The sequence below is a fragment of the Pezoporus occidentalis genome, unplaced genomic scaffold, assembly GCF_034315485.1.
Source record: "Pezoporus occidentalis ecotype Australia unplaced genomic scaffold, CSIRO_AGI_Poc_V1 ctg117, whole genome shotgun sequence".
NCBI classification, from domain to species: domain Eukaryota; kingdom Metazoa; phylum Chordata; class Aves; order Psittaciformes; family Psittacidae; genus Pezoporus; species Pezoporus occidentalis.
In genome coordinates, this window is record NW_026912961.1 from 7,249,694 (window position 1) to 7,269,230 (window position 19,537).

The following is a 19,537-nucleotide window of genomic DNA, read 5'->3' on the forward strand; positions in this document are numbered from 1 at the left end:
ATCTCACCTCCTTTATGTGCATTGTAGAGCAGTATATAAACATAAGCAGTGTTCTAATCTAATGTGTCAACATTTTGTTCTGTCAAAATGCTTTATGATACTAGGTTGGCTGCACTGGCATTTAACGCAGGAAGAAAGCTCTGGTAATACCAACATATTCTGTTTCAAGCTTTTCAGACCAAAACATTTTAATTTTTGCTCTGAAACATCACCTTCAGTGTACTGTGTATAATGTGATGACATTTTTAACATTTTAAAATTTGAAATACAGTTGAAGTGATTTTGTCACTGAGATGATGGTGATAGTAAACCTGATGAGCTTTCTTCATTTCTCTGTTTTTGGTATTTTCTTCTGTCAAGGACTTCAGCACTTTGGAAGTGTGTTGCAATTCTGAAAGTGAAGGATCAGACTTCAGCTACTTCAAAGTATGTGAAATACTTTGCTGTACCTGTTGATAGTGGTTTGTGTTACAGGTCTGCACAGGGATAGCAGATCTCTGCTTCTTTGGCTCTTCTAGTGCTTTATATAGAGTTCAGAACCAGATGTGGTTCTGAACTGCATTCCTTTCACAATCCATTTGGGATCTAAGTCATTAAAGACTGGAGAAACAGGGACCCTTACAATACATCCACCAATTTACTGACACAACGGTATATTGTTTTCCATTCAGGCCACTGGGAGAAGTGTATTTTGCAGCCAGATATTTAGATGATTCTTTACTAGATAAGAAACTGCTAGGCAGGCTTCTTTTGGGATCCTTGCCTGCTCATATTCAGCCACATTTAAGTTTCAGTTGTAATTTCAGAGCTTGGTTGTATACGTCAATTTGGTGATCATATATGTATTTTTAATGTATTTTTTACCAGGCAACCTAAGCATTTGAATTTTCTTGTACAGTTTATAAGGACACAATGCAGATGTAGATGAATTCATTCAGTAATTGTGTCCTAAATTAATTTAATACTGCCTTAGACTATAAAACTGCATGTGGAAGAAATATTTTCCAAGGACAAGCCTAGAAAGATTGGCTCTTGTTTCATATTATCTCTAAAATCCACAGATTTTGTCAACTTTAAACAGAAACTAAGACCTAATAAATATAAAATTAATGCAAATATGCAGATGCTTTGGTTTTCTGGGGTTCCACTGTGATATGGTAGGATTGTTACTTCCAGGAATTATTTCCTGGAGTATATCCTTGGATATTTCCAGGAATTATATCCTTGAATAAGCATGATACTATACTATTAAAATGTTTGAATACAGCCATTTAAGGTTATCAGTGATGAGGATTACTTCTAAAGGGAGTACGTCTCCTCTGCTCACACCAGCTATTCTCAACACTTTTGACTAAGCAATTCCTCAGGAGTGTTTCTCCATTTCTTTTTAAAGAAATCAGGCCCTCTGGGTCAAAAAGGAGATTACAAAGATTTCCCAAGAATAAAACAGTTAAATTGCCATCAGTCTCTAAGGTAGTTAGCTCTGCAGTCTGGTGTTTCTGTTTTTCCATTGCTTTTCCTGTGAGAATGCCACTGATACCTGGTAGTTATAAATGTAAAAAACAATTTAACAAGAACATCCATAATCATAAGTTTCATTGTGCTATATTTCCATGGTTTAACCCTTCTTCAAGTGGTCCAACGATTTGGAAGGTCCAAGTAAATTCCCATTAAGGGAAAAGAGGGCAATAAAATTTTTAATAATGCTGGTGTTACTTTACTGTGAGAGGCACTGGCAGTTAGTGAATATGAATTATTCCATTTGAAAGATTTGGCCTTCTTTTATTTCATTGACAGTTATAAACTAAAGCTGTAGATTTCACCATTTTAATTAATTATTATTATTATTATTAATAATAATTATTATCTGAAAACTGATGGTGCCTGGCATATGTGGCGTTCAAATTACCACACTTAATTCTAAGGGCTTAGTTCTCTCTCCTCAGCCCAGGGTCTCAGACGGAGTACAGCTCTCAAGCATTCTGAAGCCTCAGGTTGTTCCCCTTTGCCTGGAAGGTGGAGCATGTGTATCCGTTCTGTCTATTCTGTGGGTGGCTAATGCTGCTAAACTGTAGGACCTCCAGGACTACAACTAGGTCATCTCCTAAATTTCTTGTTTCAGATGCCCTCAGAGGGCTCAGGTAGAGTTTATCTTCAGTAAATAAATAAATAGATAAGATCCTCAAACTAGTACAAATCACTAGGAAGTGGGAGATACTGAGATCTGTGTAGCGCAAACCTGGATGTTTATTTTCCCTAGACTACAGCCTTTCTATTTATACAGTTCTGTGCAGTGGTAAAATACAGTTACCTGCTCGAGCTGTGTCTTTTCATTAATGTGTGCTTGTGTACACACACACACACACACCCACACAGAGCAGTAGTTTTTTAATTCACTCTGAAGACAGGAAGGTCCATTAAGAGGTCTGTAACCTTTGTAGAATACTCTGGTATGGTGAATATACACTTTACTGGTCTCTGAAGCTGTAAGGAGCAAGAGTAGCATCACTTTACGTAGTTGGCACATCAACCCTGTTTGAGGCTACTGATAAGTCCAGGAAATGTCCAGGAAGTGAATTATTACATCCTTTTGTCTCAGGGAAGTATGCCATCACTTGTCCTGGTGCTAACTCTGACACTAGATTTCAGTGTCTCATATAAATAATAATAATTAAAAAATGGAGCAACAGTAGTCTGATGCCAAGGGACATTTGATACGCTACAGGCTGTTAAATTGAGAATAAACTCTAGTGAATGTAGACAAAAGTGATGCAATAGAACAGAATGGGCTATTTCAGTTCGAAGGGACCTACAACATCTAGTCCAACTGCTTGACCACACCAGGGCCCACAAAAGTTAAAGCCTGTTATTGAGGGCGTTGTCCAAATTCTTCTTAAAAACTGACAGGCTTGGGGCATCAACCACTGCTGTAGGAAGCCTGCTGCAGTGTTTGACCTCCCTCTCAGTGAAGAAATGTTTCCCAGTGTCCAGTCTAAATCTCCCGAGGTGCAGCTTTGAGACATTCCCACACATCCTGTTCCTGGATCGCAGGGAGAAGAGATGAACACCCCTCTCCCTACTTCCCCTCCTCAGGAAGCTGTAGGGAGCAATGAGCTCGCCCCTCAGCCTCCTTTCCTCCAAACCAGACAAGGCCGGAGCCCTCGGCCACTCCTCACAGGACACGCCTTCCAGACCTTCCACCAGCTTTGTTGCCTTCCTCTGGGTGTATCCAAGGACCTTCACATCCTTCTTTAACTGTGGGCCCAGAGCTGCACACAGGGCTCAAGGTGAGGCCACACAACTCTGCATACAGCAGGGTAATCATCTCCTTTGACCGGCTCGTTCTGCTGTGTTTGATGCAGCTCAGGGTGCAGTTTGCTCTCTTGGCTGCCAGGACACACCACTGACTCACAGTTTGCTCAGTGTCAACCAGCACCCCCAGAGCCCTTTCTGCAGGCCTGCCCTCCAGCCTCTCCTCTGCCAGTTTATACTTGTGTCTGGTGTTATTTTGTCCCAGGTGCAAAATACAGCATTTTGATTTGTTACATTTCTCTCGTTAATCACTGTCCAGTGTTCCAGTCTATTCAGATTCCTCTGCAAAGCCTCTTGTCCCTCAAGGGGGTCAGTAGCACCTCCTAGTTTAGTATCACCAGCAGACTTATTAATGGTACATCAAACTTAAGCCTCCAAATCACGGACAAATATATCGAACAGAACTGGGCCTAGAATTGAGCCCTGAGGAGCACTGCTGGTGACCAGCTGCCAGGCAGATGTATCTGTATTCACTACAAAACTTTGAGCCCTGTCATTCATCCAGTTCTTCAGCCCACACACTGTGAACCTGCTCATCCCACAGCTGGGCAGTTTGTCCAGAAGGATTCTGTGAGAGACAGTATCAAAGCCTCACTAAAATCCAAAAAACTACATCCATTGCCTGCCCTTCGTCAATTCGGCAAGTGACCTTATCATAAAAGGGTGTCAGATGAGTTAAACAGGAGTTTTCCTTTGTGAGCCCATGTTGTCTGTGCCTGATGATTGTATTATTCTTTAAATAAATTTCAGTAGTACCCATTATGATCTTCATCATTTTTCCAGGAACTGAGAACTGTCTGTTGTTTGCTGGGTCTTCCCTCATGCACTTTTGGTGGGTTGGAATAACACTGGTTAGCTTACAGTCAGCAGGGACTCCCCAGAAGGTTCAGGGTCCTGCAGCTCCTTGAGGTGTCCAAAGAAGATTTCTCCATATGTGTTTATGGTTTCTTCATGAGCATGCATGTGGAGAAGTGAGAACGGGCTCATCCATAGTACAGAGTTGCACCACTTCAGCTGGAGTTGTCTTTCAAAGAGAAGGCAGCATGAAAATTAGTATGGCAGTACTAATATACTTTTATTAATCTTAGTCAAATCAAATCCTGTTTAATTTATAATAAACCAAATGATTTAACTGAATGTTTTGGTATTTGGCTTAAAATAAAGACAAGTAATTCTTCCTGAAGTGAAGATATTGATGGATCAACTACATAGACTGGGATTAATATTTTAGAATACTGCAGGGTTTTAAAAGATTAAGAGTTTTTGAGTGTTGAGCTGTCCTTTCTGGTGATGTCATTGAGATTATTTGCAAAACCAGGCCTGTTTCCTGTGGTCGCTTCGAGTTTTGACTTGAAATAGCAATAAGCTTAATTATCACTTTTTTGCTCATCGTTAAGGAACTTTAAATTACTGTGTATCTTAACAAAATTTGCGGTTGTCATGGTTTAACCCCAGTTAGCAACTAAAGAGCCACTTGGTCACGCCCCTCACAATAGGATCAGGAGAGAGAATCAAAAGGGTAAAAGTGAGGAAACTCATGAGTTGAGATAAAGACAGTTTAATAGGGAAAGCAAAACTGTGCACACGAGCAAAGCAAACCAAAGAGTTCATTCACCACTTCCCACGGTCAGGCAGGTCTGCAGCCATCTCCAGGAAAGTGTGGCTGCATCACATGTAACAGTTACTTGAGAAGACAAACACCATCACTCCAAATGTCCTCCCCTTTCTTCTTTCCCCAGCTTTATATGCTGATCATGATGCCATATTGTGTGGGATATCCCTCTGGTCAGTTGGAGTCAGCTGTCCTGGCTGTATCTCCTCCTGACTTCTGCACCCCGAGCCTCCTCGCTGGTGGGGTGACGTGAGGAGCAGAAAAGGCCTGTGTAAGCACTGCTCAGCAATAACTGAAACATCCCTGTGTTATCAACACTGTTTTGCAGCACATAGTCCATACCAGCCAAAACCAGCACATCAGTGCAAAATAAAGTCAGATTTCAAGTAGGGTGGAGAGAAATTCTCCCTAAAGACAAGGAGGCTGAATGTTTCCTTAGAGGTTTGTGAAACCGAAGTTTCAGGTTATGAATGTTTAGGTATTAGTGACTCAGGAGATTAAAATTTCTGTGTCAAATTGTGAAGGCTGTCTAAGTTGAATATTTACATTTCTGCTGTTTACTGATGGGATGAACAAGGAGTATTTTTATTGTACTGTTGTGAATTTTGCCATTTTGCAATTTGCATGAATTGATTCTGTAGTTTGACTTAGACATTATGCTGTGAAGTTACCATTTCCATTTTTCTTTCTTCTACTTCTTTCTTGCCCACATTTGGCAGAAGGTGAAGTCTATTCCTGTTGTATAGTCTGATGCTGTGAACATTCATTTTATAATTTAATTATCTAAATAACCAAATGTAGTGCATTTTACAGTACATTTCCTTAAGCAAACTAGATGGAATGCTTTTTAATAACCATATAGCCATTTGATGATTCTTATACTTGCCATTGGAAGACAGTTTGGATATAGATTGATATAGAATTACTTAAAGTACTGCATATAAATTAAACATTAAAAAGGTAGATACAGACAGACTAAGCAGCTCAGTTATAATCTTTGGTTATGCAGTTGCTGCCTCAAGGACACTCCATCCATTTCATATTGTATGTCCTTCTTTTGAAAGATGATCAGTGGGTTCAAGTAACATTTCAGCACACAGGAAATTACATAATTTATAGACTTTGAGAAATGAAAAGCAGAAAACTGGTTTTCATAAATTAAATCTCCCTCTCTTTTTTTCTTTTCTCCCCTTACAGATTGGAACACTGAAAGATTACTACCACTTCTACCATAGTAAAACAATTAAAAGGTCAGTTCTCTCAAGTAGAGGTACCCACAGCTTCATTTCAATGGAGCCAAAGGTAAGAAAATCCACATATGTGTCTGACGCAAAAGCCGTTGCATTTTTTATATGAAATATCATACCAGAGGACATTCACCTGAATGGCATATAGCATTACAAGAACTGACACACTATCTGTTTGCTTGGGTTCTGCTTGTCATTAAAACAAACCAAAGACAGTACCATGCTATTCAGTTTGTGCTATTCTTGGAACATAAGGTCCAGCATTATTCATGGAGGAGTACAGGAATTGTGTTAATGCAGTAATCACTTTGTTGTGCTTCTCTGCAAAACCACATGTGTAACAGTCATGTCTGCAGATCTTCTGTAAATCAACCAGCTTTCAGAATGAAGGTGAGCTGTGTGGGATGGTACAATGTTCAGAGAAAAGTTTCTCTTGCCATTTTTTGGTCTTCCTCTGGAATTGATGTAAGAGGGAATACAATTAGAATGCTTTTTTCTGTGGTCCTTTTGATAGTTCCTGTCAATCATCATTTTAAGAACCTGTTTGAAAAATGCTATCATATCTTTTGGATATATACTATACTGTCAACATAATTTAATTACTGATTTATAGTTAAGTATAATATTGTTTTGTGTCTGTACCCAGGGCACACTTTTGTTTTAATCCTTTAATTTCAGTGGTTAGAAGCTTTATCACTAACTGTTGGATTGGACTGCTTCTCGTTTTCTTTTAGAAAAAATGTTTGGAGAATATCATATTAGCTTTTTTATTCTGTTTATGCAACCCAGTTTCACCAGCAAGCCCCCAAGTCCCTGGTGTTTTTCAGTGATGGTAACTGAGTCAAGTTTTTTTTAAGTTCTTGAATGATGACTGCTGTCTGTGAAGGATTTGAGAGGTTTTACTTGAAAAATATTTTACGAGAAGTAAGAGTTGTCAGTAAAAGTTCGAATACTGTCGATGCATGGTATAGAAGCTGAGCATCGCAGTCTTGAAAGCTGTGTTTAGGACTGAAGTTCCTCTTGAGGATAGGACAAGACTAGGGAAAGGCCCACAAAGCATATTTGCCCCTGTGTTGATGGGGCTGAACTGCTTAACCTTTTAAGAGCACGAGCAGCTCTGAGCAATATATTTTGGGGATTAAATGATGAGGGCCCAAATCTCTGTTCTGACAAGTGCAACGACCCCCCATTCTAACCACAAGCACCGCACTTAGAATAGCAGATACTGCAAAAGGAAGGGGAAGTGTTCAATCCGCATCAGTCTTCTGGAATGCACAGAGGTAGAGTGATTTACACACAAATGCACCAGTTCACATGCATGTACTTTACACCCAGCTTCCAGACACTTCTCCTGCACTTCTGGCACCCAGCCCAGACTACTTTGTCCAGAATTGTGAGAGACTCTAGGGCAGAACACAGCGGAAAATCAGGGCTATCTTTTATTTTCCAGCGCTTTCCATGTTATGCCATTTAGGTCTTGTCCCCAGTGTATGCTGCTGCTGTTGCAGAATTAGTGAATCATTGTTTAAATACAACCTTAATATTGAGAAGCTGTGGTGGGAGTTGTGCAGTGTACTCAACCCTGTTAATAATTCTATACCCAAAGAGAAACTGACAGTCTAGTACCTAGATCTGTCAAAAGTGTTTGTGATTGACTTTGTGACTACTCTGCTGAACCTGAGCTTGGGAATTCTGGTGTGGCTGCAGACATGTCAATATATGGATAAATATTTGTAGAATAAAGGCTAGTTTGTCCTCAGAGTGCATAACATTTAATGATTATTAAAGCAGACAGGAAATTTAATTGTATTATGTAAGCTGGACCTTTTTTTTTTTGATAAAAAGGTTTCATTTAAATAAGGCACATTGCATGGCTTTGAGAGTTTTAAAGGTCCAGTCCTATATCTATTATATTTTTGAGTGTGACTGTGTCTAATGCCAGTATTTGCAGCGAATTAGATGGTATGTGTATTTGTGAACAGGGGAACACTGAGATTTATTTACTTTCCAAATTGTTTAATGGTATTTTACTTAATGCTTAAAGTCCACTCTGTGTGACATGCACACACAATTAACTTATTCTGGGCTTGCTTTAGATATTCATCACTGATTTGCCTCTTTATGAAATTTTAAATCATGGAATTTTTATTGAGTGGTAATTCATTATGTAAATAACCTGCTTATAATGGAAGAATCATTATGAAAACTGGTATTTCTAAACTACTTGTGTGGATGGTGTTTGATTTCACTGTGTGAATGCACAGGGAAAGCTATATAGGTAATATAAAATCTAGCTATTGTGGATTTCAGTTAATGAATTGCTTTGAAGATCTTTGATTTTTTTCTTCTGGAAGAGTCTCTTGACGTTGTTATAAACCATATGAATAGATCAAACAGGAAATATAAACTGAAGACATATGGATTACACATTTTGACAATTTTCTCAGCATTAACCAAACGTTACTCTCTGCATTTAGATGAAAAGATAAAGGATATACACTGTAACACAATTTTGTCAATTATCATCCACATCCTTGCCTGCCAACGCTACGTGTTGGTCTTTTAGAGAGGAAATGTATTGTGTAGTTAGAGGTAGAGAAGCCAAATGGCATTAGTGTCTGTAACAGAGATTTTCTTGTATTAAATTCAAAACATAGCTTTGTTCACAGCTTCTCTTCTAGGCCTGTACCTGGTGTTTCATTTGTATTGGTAGAAAAAACAAAGAAGTAAAAGAAGTTTGTGGATTCTAAGCAGAGATTAGTACTGTGCATCAAAGCTAATAGTTGAGTTAAATCTGTTACAGGGGTTTCTGGTCTCTCCAGCTGATGTACTGCTTGTGGTTGGCCTTTGGCAGGGGTTGATGAAAGCACTGTATCATGAATTATGAGCCTTTTTTAGCTTCAGAGAATTTCCTCAGCAAAGTAATTTTGGTGACACTGCAACGCATGAAACAATGGGAGCAGGAGCCAAGAACAAGGGAGAAGAAGATGGACAGAATCATTCCATAGGTGGAAGATATCATGAAGCTCTAATTCAGCTATTAAGTAGGCCCTCTGTTGAAATCAGACTATTACAGTATTTCCAAGGGTAGGAATAAAGAGCTGTGGTGCACTTCTGAGTTTGCTGCAGTGTGAAATGAAAGGTCACAAAGTAGAAAAATCTGTGAAGAATGATTGCAACCTCAGTCTGTAAGTCAGACTTTACATCAATACAAAGCATAGGGAAAATCGGGTGGAGTTTTTCTATCACTGAAGACATTGCAGTCCCAATGAAATATCACTGTCGAAGCGCCTACACATGACAATAATACATAGACATTAAATGGACAGTATAATGAGAAAGCTGTCATTTTATACTGCACTGTTACATGAGATGAAGAGTTTGTAATCAAGGGCTGTGATAATGAAATTTGTGACTCATATGGTGAAAAATATCCCACAGAATCAAGTACCATAAATGGCAAAGCAATAATCCTAGAAGAACACAGTTCTTCAGGTAATAAAATGGATCTTTAATAATGATAATATATATTGAAATTGATGAACACACAAACTACAGTTTGTTCCATTTTGCTTATGAGGTCCCCAGTGCTTTGCATCACAGTGGAAATCTGAAAAAGACATGTGGCCCACATCAGTGCTCAAAAATTTAAAATTAATAATACATGTTCCTCTGAAGTGTCACATTTGCTAACAGGGAAAACATTTGCAGCATTAGTGTTTATCAATTTCAGCTAAGATGACATCTCGTCTTTTTAAAATTTTAATTAATTTCAGGTAGGTTTATTCATGTTTTGAACTTCTGCTTCACTAAGAAGTTGAAAGATTTCCAGTTTCCCTTCCACTGAAATAAATACGAAATTTCAGCAACATACCCTGCTCGAGCAGGGTTTTGCTCAAGATTTTGTCACCACTGCTGCAGAATCAGAGTACCTAAGGAAACATTACTGCAGACATTTATATCTTCCCCAGCCTGACCTAACCACACGCAGAGCAGATCTGTACGACCTGGTGTTAGAAAAATGATAATACCATGGTAGGAGAGGGAGGGAGGGAATTCTTATTTTTGCTGTATAACAAGCTGAATGGAACTGGCGGTAGCAGCATGTAAAATGCTGTAAGCATACTTTTGATGAGACAACACCAGATGATCTGGGCTTTCTTCAGCGAAAGTAATGCCAGAATTATGTCCTTACTAGTACAATGTTGTGAATGTTTATGAGAGGGCAAAGAGGAGCAAAATTGCAGCATCTTAAGTACAATTTCATTATGTTGCTATGTAGTTACACCAGTTCATATTGCCAAATAATATCCTGGGTTGATATGGAAGATAGTTGTCAAAGGAGTAGGGGAAAAGATGCATTTCACCACAAGGTGATGGTCTTGCTTTGGCAAAGAGTATGCCATGACTTTTGGAGCATGCCTTTGGCAAACAATAATTTCTGTCACTCTGGATCAGACTGTTCATTGCAAATAGAGATGAGAGTTAAAGTTTTCAGTGCTAAAAATATCATCATCAAATTGTGTTTTCAATTATGAATTTAAATGTTCCACAATTGCAATATGAGATTGAGTAAGGAGAAAGTAAAGGTTTGAACAATTTGGATTTAATGTAGGGGGCACGAAATTCAGCAGGAATAAAGAATGTTATTATGGTAGTAAAACCCTGGGCTTTTAAAGGCCAGCGTCATGGACTTTGAGCTGAGAGAAATTCAGATGAGAATGTTTTTTTTTGGATAAGGTTGTGTTTCATTTTGGCAATAGTAAGTGTTAAGTTGTTAAACCTCATTAATGAACAAAAAGATTTTGTTAGCCAAATAGAATGACACAACAGTTAAACACTGGGGACCAGGTGAGTTACTGGTGCCTGCCTGGGTAGCCGTAATAGGTACAAGCACTCAGAGGACAGAGAATCAATACTGCTCTACTTGGTTGCAGAATAATAGTAACTGTCATGCTGTTTCCATGTTCAGAGTTTGACTGGAGGTTTGAGTTAGTAATGAAGTAGTACAACATTTAGCACTGTGGACCATTTCTTAATTGCCTCAGAATGCTTTTACATGAGTAGTCCTTCCATCTTTAGCTTAGTTAACAGCAAGAATAAGACTTGCTATTTCCAAGGACCCTGTTGCTGGGTGAGTTAGAACATGAACTGAATCACAGTGTGTGAGAGGGCATAGCAATGTCTCCCTTTAGCACCTGCCTCATGAGTATTAAAAAGTTTCATGTAAACATGAGCAAATAGCCCTACAGTTTGGATCTGTTTTCAGGGCTTTTTGAGGTACAAAGCTGCTGTTCACTGACAAAGAACTGCATAAGACTCTGCTGTAATTAGTGTTGTTGCAACGGCTTGTCATGTTGTTGTAAAGTTCTCACAAGTTCATTGGTTGGTTGTGTTTGCTTGATGGTGATTGAAATCTGTACTTACAGGGGTGCCCGATGCATTAGTTTTAGCTTAAAATACATTCTCCATCAGCAAAAGTTCCTGGAAATTTTGTGTTGCTTCAGCAGGATTTGAGAATAATTTTACCATGCTGAGACTGCATCAGACTTATTTTTATTTGTGACTAAATGTGGGCTAGACTGCAGTTCGCAATATACCTAGACCTAGATGAAAACCGCAGTGAGAAAGCCAGGTGAGCGGAACAATAATGGAGTGGAACTGGGACCATGTTTTGTAGAAAGAGGGTTTCTTCCTTGTCTGCACCAACACGATACCTTAAACACTTGAGAAGCCTAATAGTTCTGAGGAATAGCAAACTAAAATCTGCAGTTTCTTTTTAGCATATGAAACAGTGTGATCTGTGGCTGATATAAAACTAACTCAAAGCTGAACCTTGGCTGACTGTAATCTAAAAATGAAGGCTTAATCCATAGCATGTTCAGACAGTATCACGTGAATATATGTGACCTTCCCCTTATACTGTACTGGCCAAACCCAGTGCTGCTGTAACAGGAGGTAACAGTTCATCAGTCAGCAAATTTTGTCATATAATGGTAATTTCTCTTCATTTATCTATGATAGGTAGAAATATTTAATGAAGTTAATTGTAACTAGTAGGACTGAGGTTTATTTGTGAAGAATAAAAGCTTTGTTAGCGTCTAATTCTATTACTATATTAATGAGATAGCAGACTTTTCTATTAGTAACTAAAGAAACCCTCAAAAAATAAATTACTAAAGCTACTTTCTAAAAGGAATTACCTTTTGATGTTTTCTGCTAAAAGCAGAAAAATAGCCAGTAGGAATTCAATGTAGTATAATTTTAGAAAAGAAAGATGTCTACAGTTGGGGAATAAGGAAGTGTTTCTTGAAATAAATTACTGTGATTACCTACACTTACATTTCCCTTTCATCATGGTTATCCCAGTTGCTAGCACCTGCCTCAAAGGGTTTTTGTCCCCTCAGCATCACTAATTGCATGTGCATTATGAAGAAATACGAGATTTCAGAACATTCAAATTTTCTGGTTGCCAAGTCATTTTACAGAACTCCTTGGCAATGCCAATCTCACTGTTAACTTTTGGGCAAGAATTGGAGATTAGTTGAGAGGTTTTGACTGGCTCACTTCCTAATTAGTGTAGCAAATGGTTTGAGGAATGAAAAAAACATTATTCAGGATGATTGCATTCTGTTGCTGTTTTCATATCGTTATTTTGTTAAGCTGGTAATGAGATGGGCAGGGAAATTGAAAGACCACGGGATGTCAAGGAATTGGGTCAAGACTTTTTCCAGTAGTATGCTGTGAAAAACTTCATTGCCTCACCATTTTTGTCAAGTTATCGCAACGTCACAGAAGCCCAGTGTCAGACCAGCTGTCAAATGTTCTGTTGCAAACTCAACAGTTTATAGGGATTGTGGTAGAGCTGCTTGTATTGTCTCTGTACTTTATGGTCAATGAGGGAAGGGTGTTGGCTGACTCTGAAGAAGCAGGCAAGGACTCAGCCATCTCTCAGAGAAGTAGCTAAAATCTTCTGAGACAAGAATATTCAAAATGAAGCAGATTTCATTGGTCTCTTGGTTTTGGTGTATTTGGAGCCTTCTGATTTTGGAGAGGCAAAAGCAAAAGATTACGTATGTGCAATGGCCTGGGTCTTTGCAAGGTCTTTTTTCTTCTATCAGAAGGGAAAAAAAAAACCCTAACAAAACCAAAACAATTGAGTTTTGCAGAGTAACATGTATCTTGAACAGAATAAGTCTTAAAAAAAAAAAAAAATAAAATTAGCTGGATTTCAGCTCAAAGCTCTTTGAATACTTGAGGGTTTTTCTTTTGAGAAATCATGTTCTTTTACTTCTTTGCAGTTTGTGAACTGGGGCTCATGGCAACAGGACTCCTTGATTTTTGCTTCATAGCATGTGTTCTGCAGTTAAAATATGTTCTCTTTCTAGTAAACATGTCAAGTAGAGGTTAGCATCAGTGGCAATATTGGTGACTGTAGTTTAGATTTTGTTTCAGACAAATTGTTTTGGAATCTTCAAAAATATATAGAAATGTTCTTTAGGAGTAACGGAGAGGAAAACACCCTTCAGGAGATACTTCTGCTCTGAAAGTGCTGTACAGTGTGACAGTCTCAATATAAGATTCAAAATGTGACATACCTCTTAAATTTCTTGCATTTGAGGGCAAATTGGGGAAAGAAGTTTTGTGCATTTTTTGTGCAGTTTTCTGTTCCCTGTCACTAGTGGAATCTCGACACAAAAATTTATTTAGATATCTTAAAAACAAAATCTGACCTGTTCATCTGTGATAACAGTCACAGTTTTTTTGTGCAGATAGAGGTTTCCTGGAGCTGCAGTGCTAATCCCAGCAACAGACCAATTCAGAAAAATGTTTCACTAGAGCTTACTGCAAATTTAGCATTGACTTTAGCATTTGTCATTTGACTTTAGAAAATAAAATTACTTAGGGTATGTATGATTTGTGAATAAGTGGTTTGGGTCCTGCCTTATATTCTGTAGGTATTCGAACATTTCTGGATATCCTAATTCCAAAGTTGACTGTACATTAATGAAATAACAAAAGCGAGGAGGAAAAATCCTCTGCCCATCCATTGTGTCATGAGAGGGCACTTCCGCATCACAACTATGGAGGTAGATGTTGGAGAAATTATTTGGGTAGCATGCACTCCAGTATGCTATGGGAGTTTTCAACTGGAAATTGATTTGAGCAAGGACTAGTGGAGGTCACAGCCAATTTTGCTGAGAGCGTGAAAGGTATACGCAGCATGCTGTGTAGCTAACTTAATTAGCCCTCGTTGGGCTTATCTTTTGTACCTTGAGTTAGCTAAATGCTTTCTAAAATCTCTCTATTCTGAGATAAGATTTTCTGAGCATCTCTCTGTCAGAATTTCTAAATGCATGGCTGTTCCTTTCTTGCTTAATGGCAGATCTGCCTGGTTGGCTGTCCCCATGCAAGCAGGGAGTGCTCATCCTCATTCAAAGTGAGATCATTAATGAGGGACATACAGTCTATGTGCAGCCAGAGCACATAAGCTTGTGCAGCTTTATTTTGTAAATGCAAATGCTATGCTAAAAAAGAAAAAGGGGGGGGGGGGTGGTAATTTTGCAGCCTAAAAAGGAAAAGTGTGTTGCATTCTTCTTACAATTCAGGAGCTGCTAAAGGACTTTACTCAGCCTTAACAATGATAAAAGCTCTTTAGGTAAATCTGTGTGTGGGAAATTTAAAGCCATAAAGATGACATAAGATATCATAGCAGTTATAAACATATAAAACCAGAGGAGACTGCTTGACAGTCTTCAGTCCATGGATGCTAGTAGGTGTTAATAACATTTGAGCTTCTTTACAATTCCAGTAAAGCAATACATGCTCCTGTGCATTTTAGCAGCAAAGTAGGTTTATAGATGAAAAATGGTAGAGTTACTAAATGGTTAAAAAATATTAAGGAGAACTAGTGGTTTTATTTCTATTCTGTGTTCTAAGAGCTTGCCAGGGAAGACAGTAGCTCTGATGGCTGCAGTGGCCACAGAAAAGTGTGCTTCTGCTGTCATTAGAGTCACTTTACGTTGCTAGTAGTAGCTACTGGGTAGTAAAATTGCTGGATATCAGAAAGAGTCAAAAGAGGAAGAAGTATAAAGATCCTAGTTTTGAACCAGGGAAGATGCACCATTCTGGAAGAAGCTGATTCTGCAAGGCTGAATGCCAGAATATCAGCAAAGAGAAAGAGGGAGATTGAAAGAAAACACATTTTGGAAAGGAGCATCTCAAAGCAGACTGTCTAGGAATGTGACAGTACAGCCTCTACACACCATTTCCTGGGAGATCCAGCTTTATCTGATACTGATCATACTGGGTTTAATGCAGGATATTAATAGAAAAATGGATTAAAGGTCTTTCCACCCCCCCCCCCCCCCTTGCATTTGAAAAACTTTCTGGCAGCGATGTATGTTCCTGATGTAATGCATCAACATTTTAATGTATCTGTCTGACTGCTTCTGACAGGCAAGACAATCATGTTTAATGCTAGCAGTTGTTATCTTGCCCAGCTATTACAAATAGTGAACAGCAAGAAGTCATGATACACATAGGTAATTTGTCATATACAGCATTATTAATGTCATCACTAATTAAAGGCAGGGGCAGGGAGGTAGAAATACATCCTTTCCCAAAACAAAGGGAAAGAATCTCCCCTGAACCAACATTTTGTGCATAACAAACTTCTTTCTTTTAGGATCATTTAAAAAAGTCAAAGCCACTGGAAAACCACTTGTTTTCCTTGGCGGATCTGTTCTCACTCTAGCAGATCCTCAGCATCCTGTGACCTGCAAGTTTTAATGGCTCAGAGAGGTGTCAGGAAGCTATGTCCTGTTCACAGCTGTGCTGCTCAAATGTGTGTAGCCTTCATCATACTTCACTCCTTCATGCTTCTGACTCCCTACCTGTGAAACAGGGACAACAACAGTTGAATAAAAACTGCAAATGGCAAATGCACAGCAAGTACTCTGTATTTTATGTTGAATTATATTTCTCTTCATGTCACACAGAGCATTGTGTGAATACAAGCAACATTGTAGAGAAATAAAACACTAATTCTAAATCCTTTCCATATAATCCACTTAAAGCAGTCATATCCATTGATGACTGTTGCTTGCATAAGCTGTGTTTGACCTAGATTATTGTTTGACATAGTTTTTTCCTTTTTTTTGAGGGGGAGTAAACTCTGCCACTTTCAGTGATGCTGAAGCTCTAAATAACTACACAGGACAGAATATCATTTTATCTTTGCTTTTGTAAAGGATCCAAATAAAAAAAGTCTTTTTTAAGTATGTTTGTCAAAAGGAGACTCAATCCACTGTTTCATTCTTAGCTGTTATAATAAATTTTTGTGATTGTATAATAAACCCAGAATGTCTGAATTTTAAATTTTCTTTTTTCCAGGGTGTTCCTAAGAAACTGTCTCTCCAAAATACAGATGCCAGTAGACACATAGTCTGTCAGACCAAAAGGAAACACTGTGGTCATCCAGTCAAACTGTCTTTGACCAGATATTATGTGGCTCACCAGAGTTAATTTCTATTTGAAGCAGAGTGTATCTTTTAAAAATCTTCCAATTTTAATTAAAACACTGCTAGCAATAGAGAATTTCCAGAAAGTTTTAAGATGTTCTATTTTTGCTTCATCTGAGGTTATCTGGCTTTGACCTCTAGCCATTTCACATTGCAAATTCACACTCCACTCACTGTGAGGTTGAAGTCTGATGACCAGCATATGTATTTGGACACAACTGTGACCTAAACACCCATAAACTTCCCTTTCCTTAGCTAGAAGCATTTCCTAGAATGACTTCCATGTGGATCTGTTTTTCTCCACTTTTCATCATTTTTTATTCTTTGCAGTGTCAACATGCTTCCCTTGCCTTGGAGGCAGGAAGCCAGCAGTGGTATTTGCAGCCCTGCTCAGTGCAGATATGTGTTAAACTTGCTTGTGATTTGATGAGCCAGATACATTTTGATGAGTCTGAAGAAGGCATTTAGGTAATTTAGTACTGTTACCTTTGTAAGAGTCTGAGATTTCTTACCATCTCTTTTGACTTCCACACTGTCCTGGCAATTAGTGGGAATGCAGTCAGGTCGTTTTTAAGCTGTTGTCTGATGATAATATATATGTTGTTCATCCATCAGAGTCCAGTTTTGCCTTTCAGTCCTTCCTATAAGCAGGTAAAGGAACTGGAAAGACAATTAGAGCTATAGTAATGGTACTAACAGGAAGGTTTGTGAAAGCTGTTACAGTTTTTTGAAGCGCCTGAAATATCTTCACTGTCAAGAGCACATCTTTTGTAGCACATCCCAGATTATATCAAAGAAAGATCCCAGATTATATCAAACAAATTTGTATATTTCAGAAGATACATGTTTGCATATTTGAAGATTGGGTAAGAAGAAAAACAGTTTTATTGGTATAGAGAGTATTCATAGCCAGTATTGATATAAAGAATCACATTTATATTAGGTCATTTTAAAGTCCTTTTATCCCTACAGAAGACAACATAAAAATAGCTCATAAAGATTGCTATCAAATTACATAAACATAGATAACAGAAATTTTGGCAAGACTGCAGAGACCACACTGCAACCTCATGTAAGTGGTCTGGTTGGAGACCGAAAAGCTTTAGTATATGCAGTGGAAAAGCCTATCCCATAAATGATAGCCATGGAAATAACTCAGTTTATAATATGATGAGTGTTGTGAATTATGAGCTCAGAGAAATTATAACTAATGAATGTTCTTTCATTTCCAATGTTAGAACATGTACAGGGACCAACTGGGAGTTGTAAAATTAAGATGTTGCTCTTGTTTCAGCCAGGGCTTTAAAATAAATAAAAGCAGTACCCAGCAGGTTCATTAATCAAGCATCATTTCAACTTTTATGTGGTCTGACTTGCAGAAATTGAGAGATGCGGCCCGCTGGAAGCCCTGTCAGTGATTCGTGAGGTGTGGGAATAGTACTTCAGGTGAAAAAACATTTGCTTTTCTTCAGCCCACTGAATGTAGAAGAAGAAGCTTCAGTCTTTTTTCATTTGCCTTGGGGTTGGATTGCAGTGTTTTCTCAGACTACCTGTATGTGTCTTTAACAGGTAGCTCTTTGCAGATTATTTTAGGTGGTGGTGATGATGTTTAAGAGCTGCAACAATCAGTATTTTAATAGCAGCAAACTTCCCTGACGGCTTGATTTCGTACTTAGGATGTGCTTTGTAACTGAATTTTTCCATGGCAGTTTTATGTTCTTTGTTGGCAAAGCATCATTAAGCAAAAGTGCAGGAAATACACAAGTAATAGGTGATAGTTTCTTCCTTTGTAGAAAGCAGGAGTATTATATGAGGACAATTTCAAGAGTTTTTGGTCAATGAAGACACTACTCAGGAGAAACATTCGCTTTGGCAAGACCAGTGTACCACTATTGGATATTATGCATCACTTAATTATTGAATACTTTTACTCTCTCAGTAATTCTCAGTGAATATCTATGGCAATAGAAACTATGGCAAACCCTTGACTGAATCCATACCTTTGGAATTATGCTGGTTTTTTTACATTTGAATTTGACCCCATGGGAGAGATCTGTCTTCCTAAGAAACCATTCAGTAAATGATTGAAGGCCATTTTAAATTAGCATGTGTGAATGTCTGAAGGACTTAAATGATTTATGACAAGAGTTGTAGGAGTAGCCTAAGGAAAGAAAAAGAATCGATCAGAAATTTCTACCATTTTGGTTTAGGTTTTTTTGCTGGGTTTTGGGTTTGGGTTTTTGTTTGTTTCTTTCTTTCTTTCTTTTTTTTTTTTAGCTATCATCATTGCTTGCTACAGTAACACAAACATAAACCCCAAGATATTTCAACTGCCAGATGTTAGACTCCAGAGCTAATTAAGTTTAGAAAGCTTAAAGATTTATCCCCTAGTGGATGCTGGATTTAGCATCAGTTTATTAAGATTCCATTTTAGGCCTAAGTTAGATAGAGTTATGACATATCGGTTTGCATTCGGCGTGATATTAGTACTAATCTTTGTGGTATTGAAATTTTGCATGTTTATACTGTCCCAAGACTAGATAAACTAACATTGTTTGTAGCAGCGTGTCATGGTTTAAACCCAGTCAGGCAACTTGTTCACTCACTCCCAGTGAGTGGTGCCATGCTGACAACAATTGAGGCCCCCCCCCCCACCGAGGCTCTCCCCTTCCCTGCTCCTGGAGGAACGGGGAGGAGGATTGAAAGGGTGCAACTCCTATGCGTTGAGACAAGAACAGTCCAGCAACCAATGTACAACGCAAATCACCACCGCTACCACCAACGACAACAATGATCAGAGAAGATAACAACGGAAGAGAATACGATACCACCGGCCAAGAAAC

At 38.4% G+C, this 19,537-nt stretch overlaps 1 protein-coding gene across 3 annotated transcripts in view; it reads left to right on the top strand.

The window, feature by feature from the left end:
- PCSK5 (proprotein convertase subtilisin/kexin type 5) overlaps window positions 1-19,537 on the top strand; it is a 260,279-nt gene that overhangs the window by 23,732 nt on the left and 217,010 nt on the right. For all 3 annotated transcript variants that reach the window (XM_062641593.1, XM_062641602.1, XM_062641612.1), the window contains exon 2: window positions 6,122-6,226. In XM_062641593.1, coding sequence (XP_062497577.1) covers window positions 6,122-6,226 — 105 coding nt within the window. The remainder of the gene's footprint in view (window positions 1-6,121; window positions 6,227-19,537) is intronic.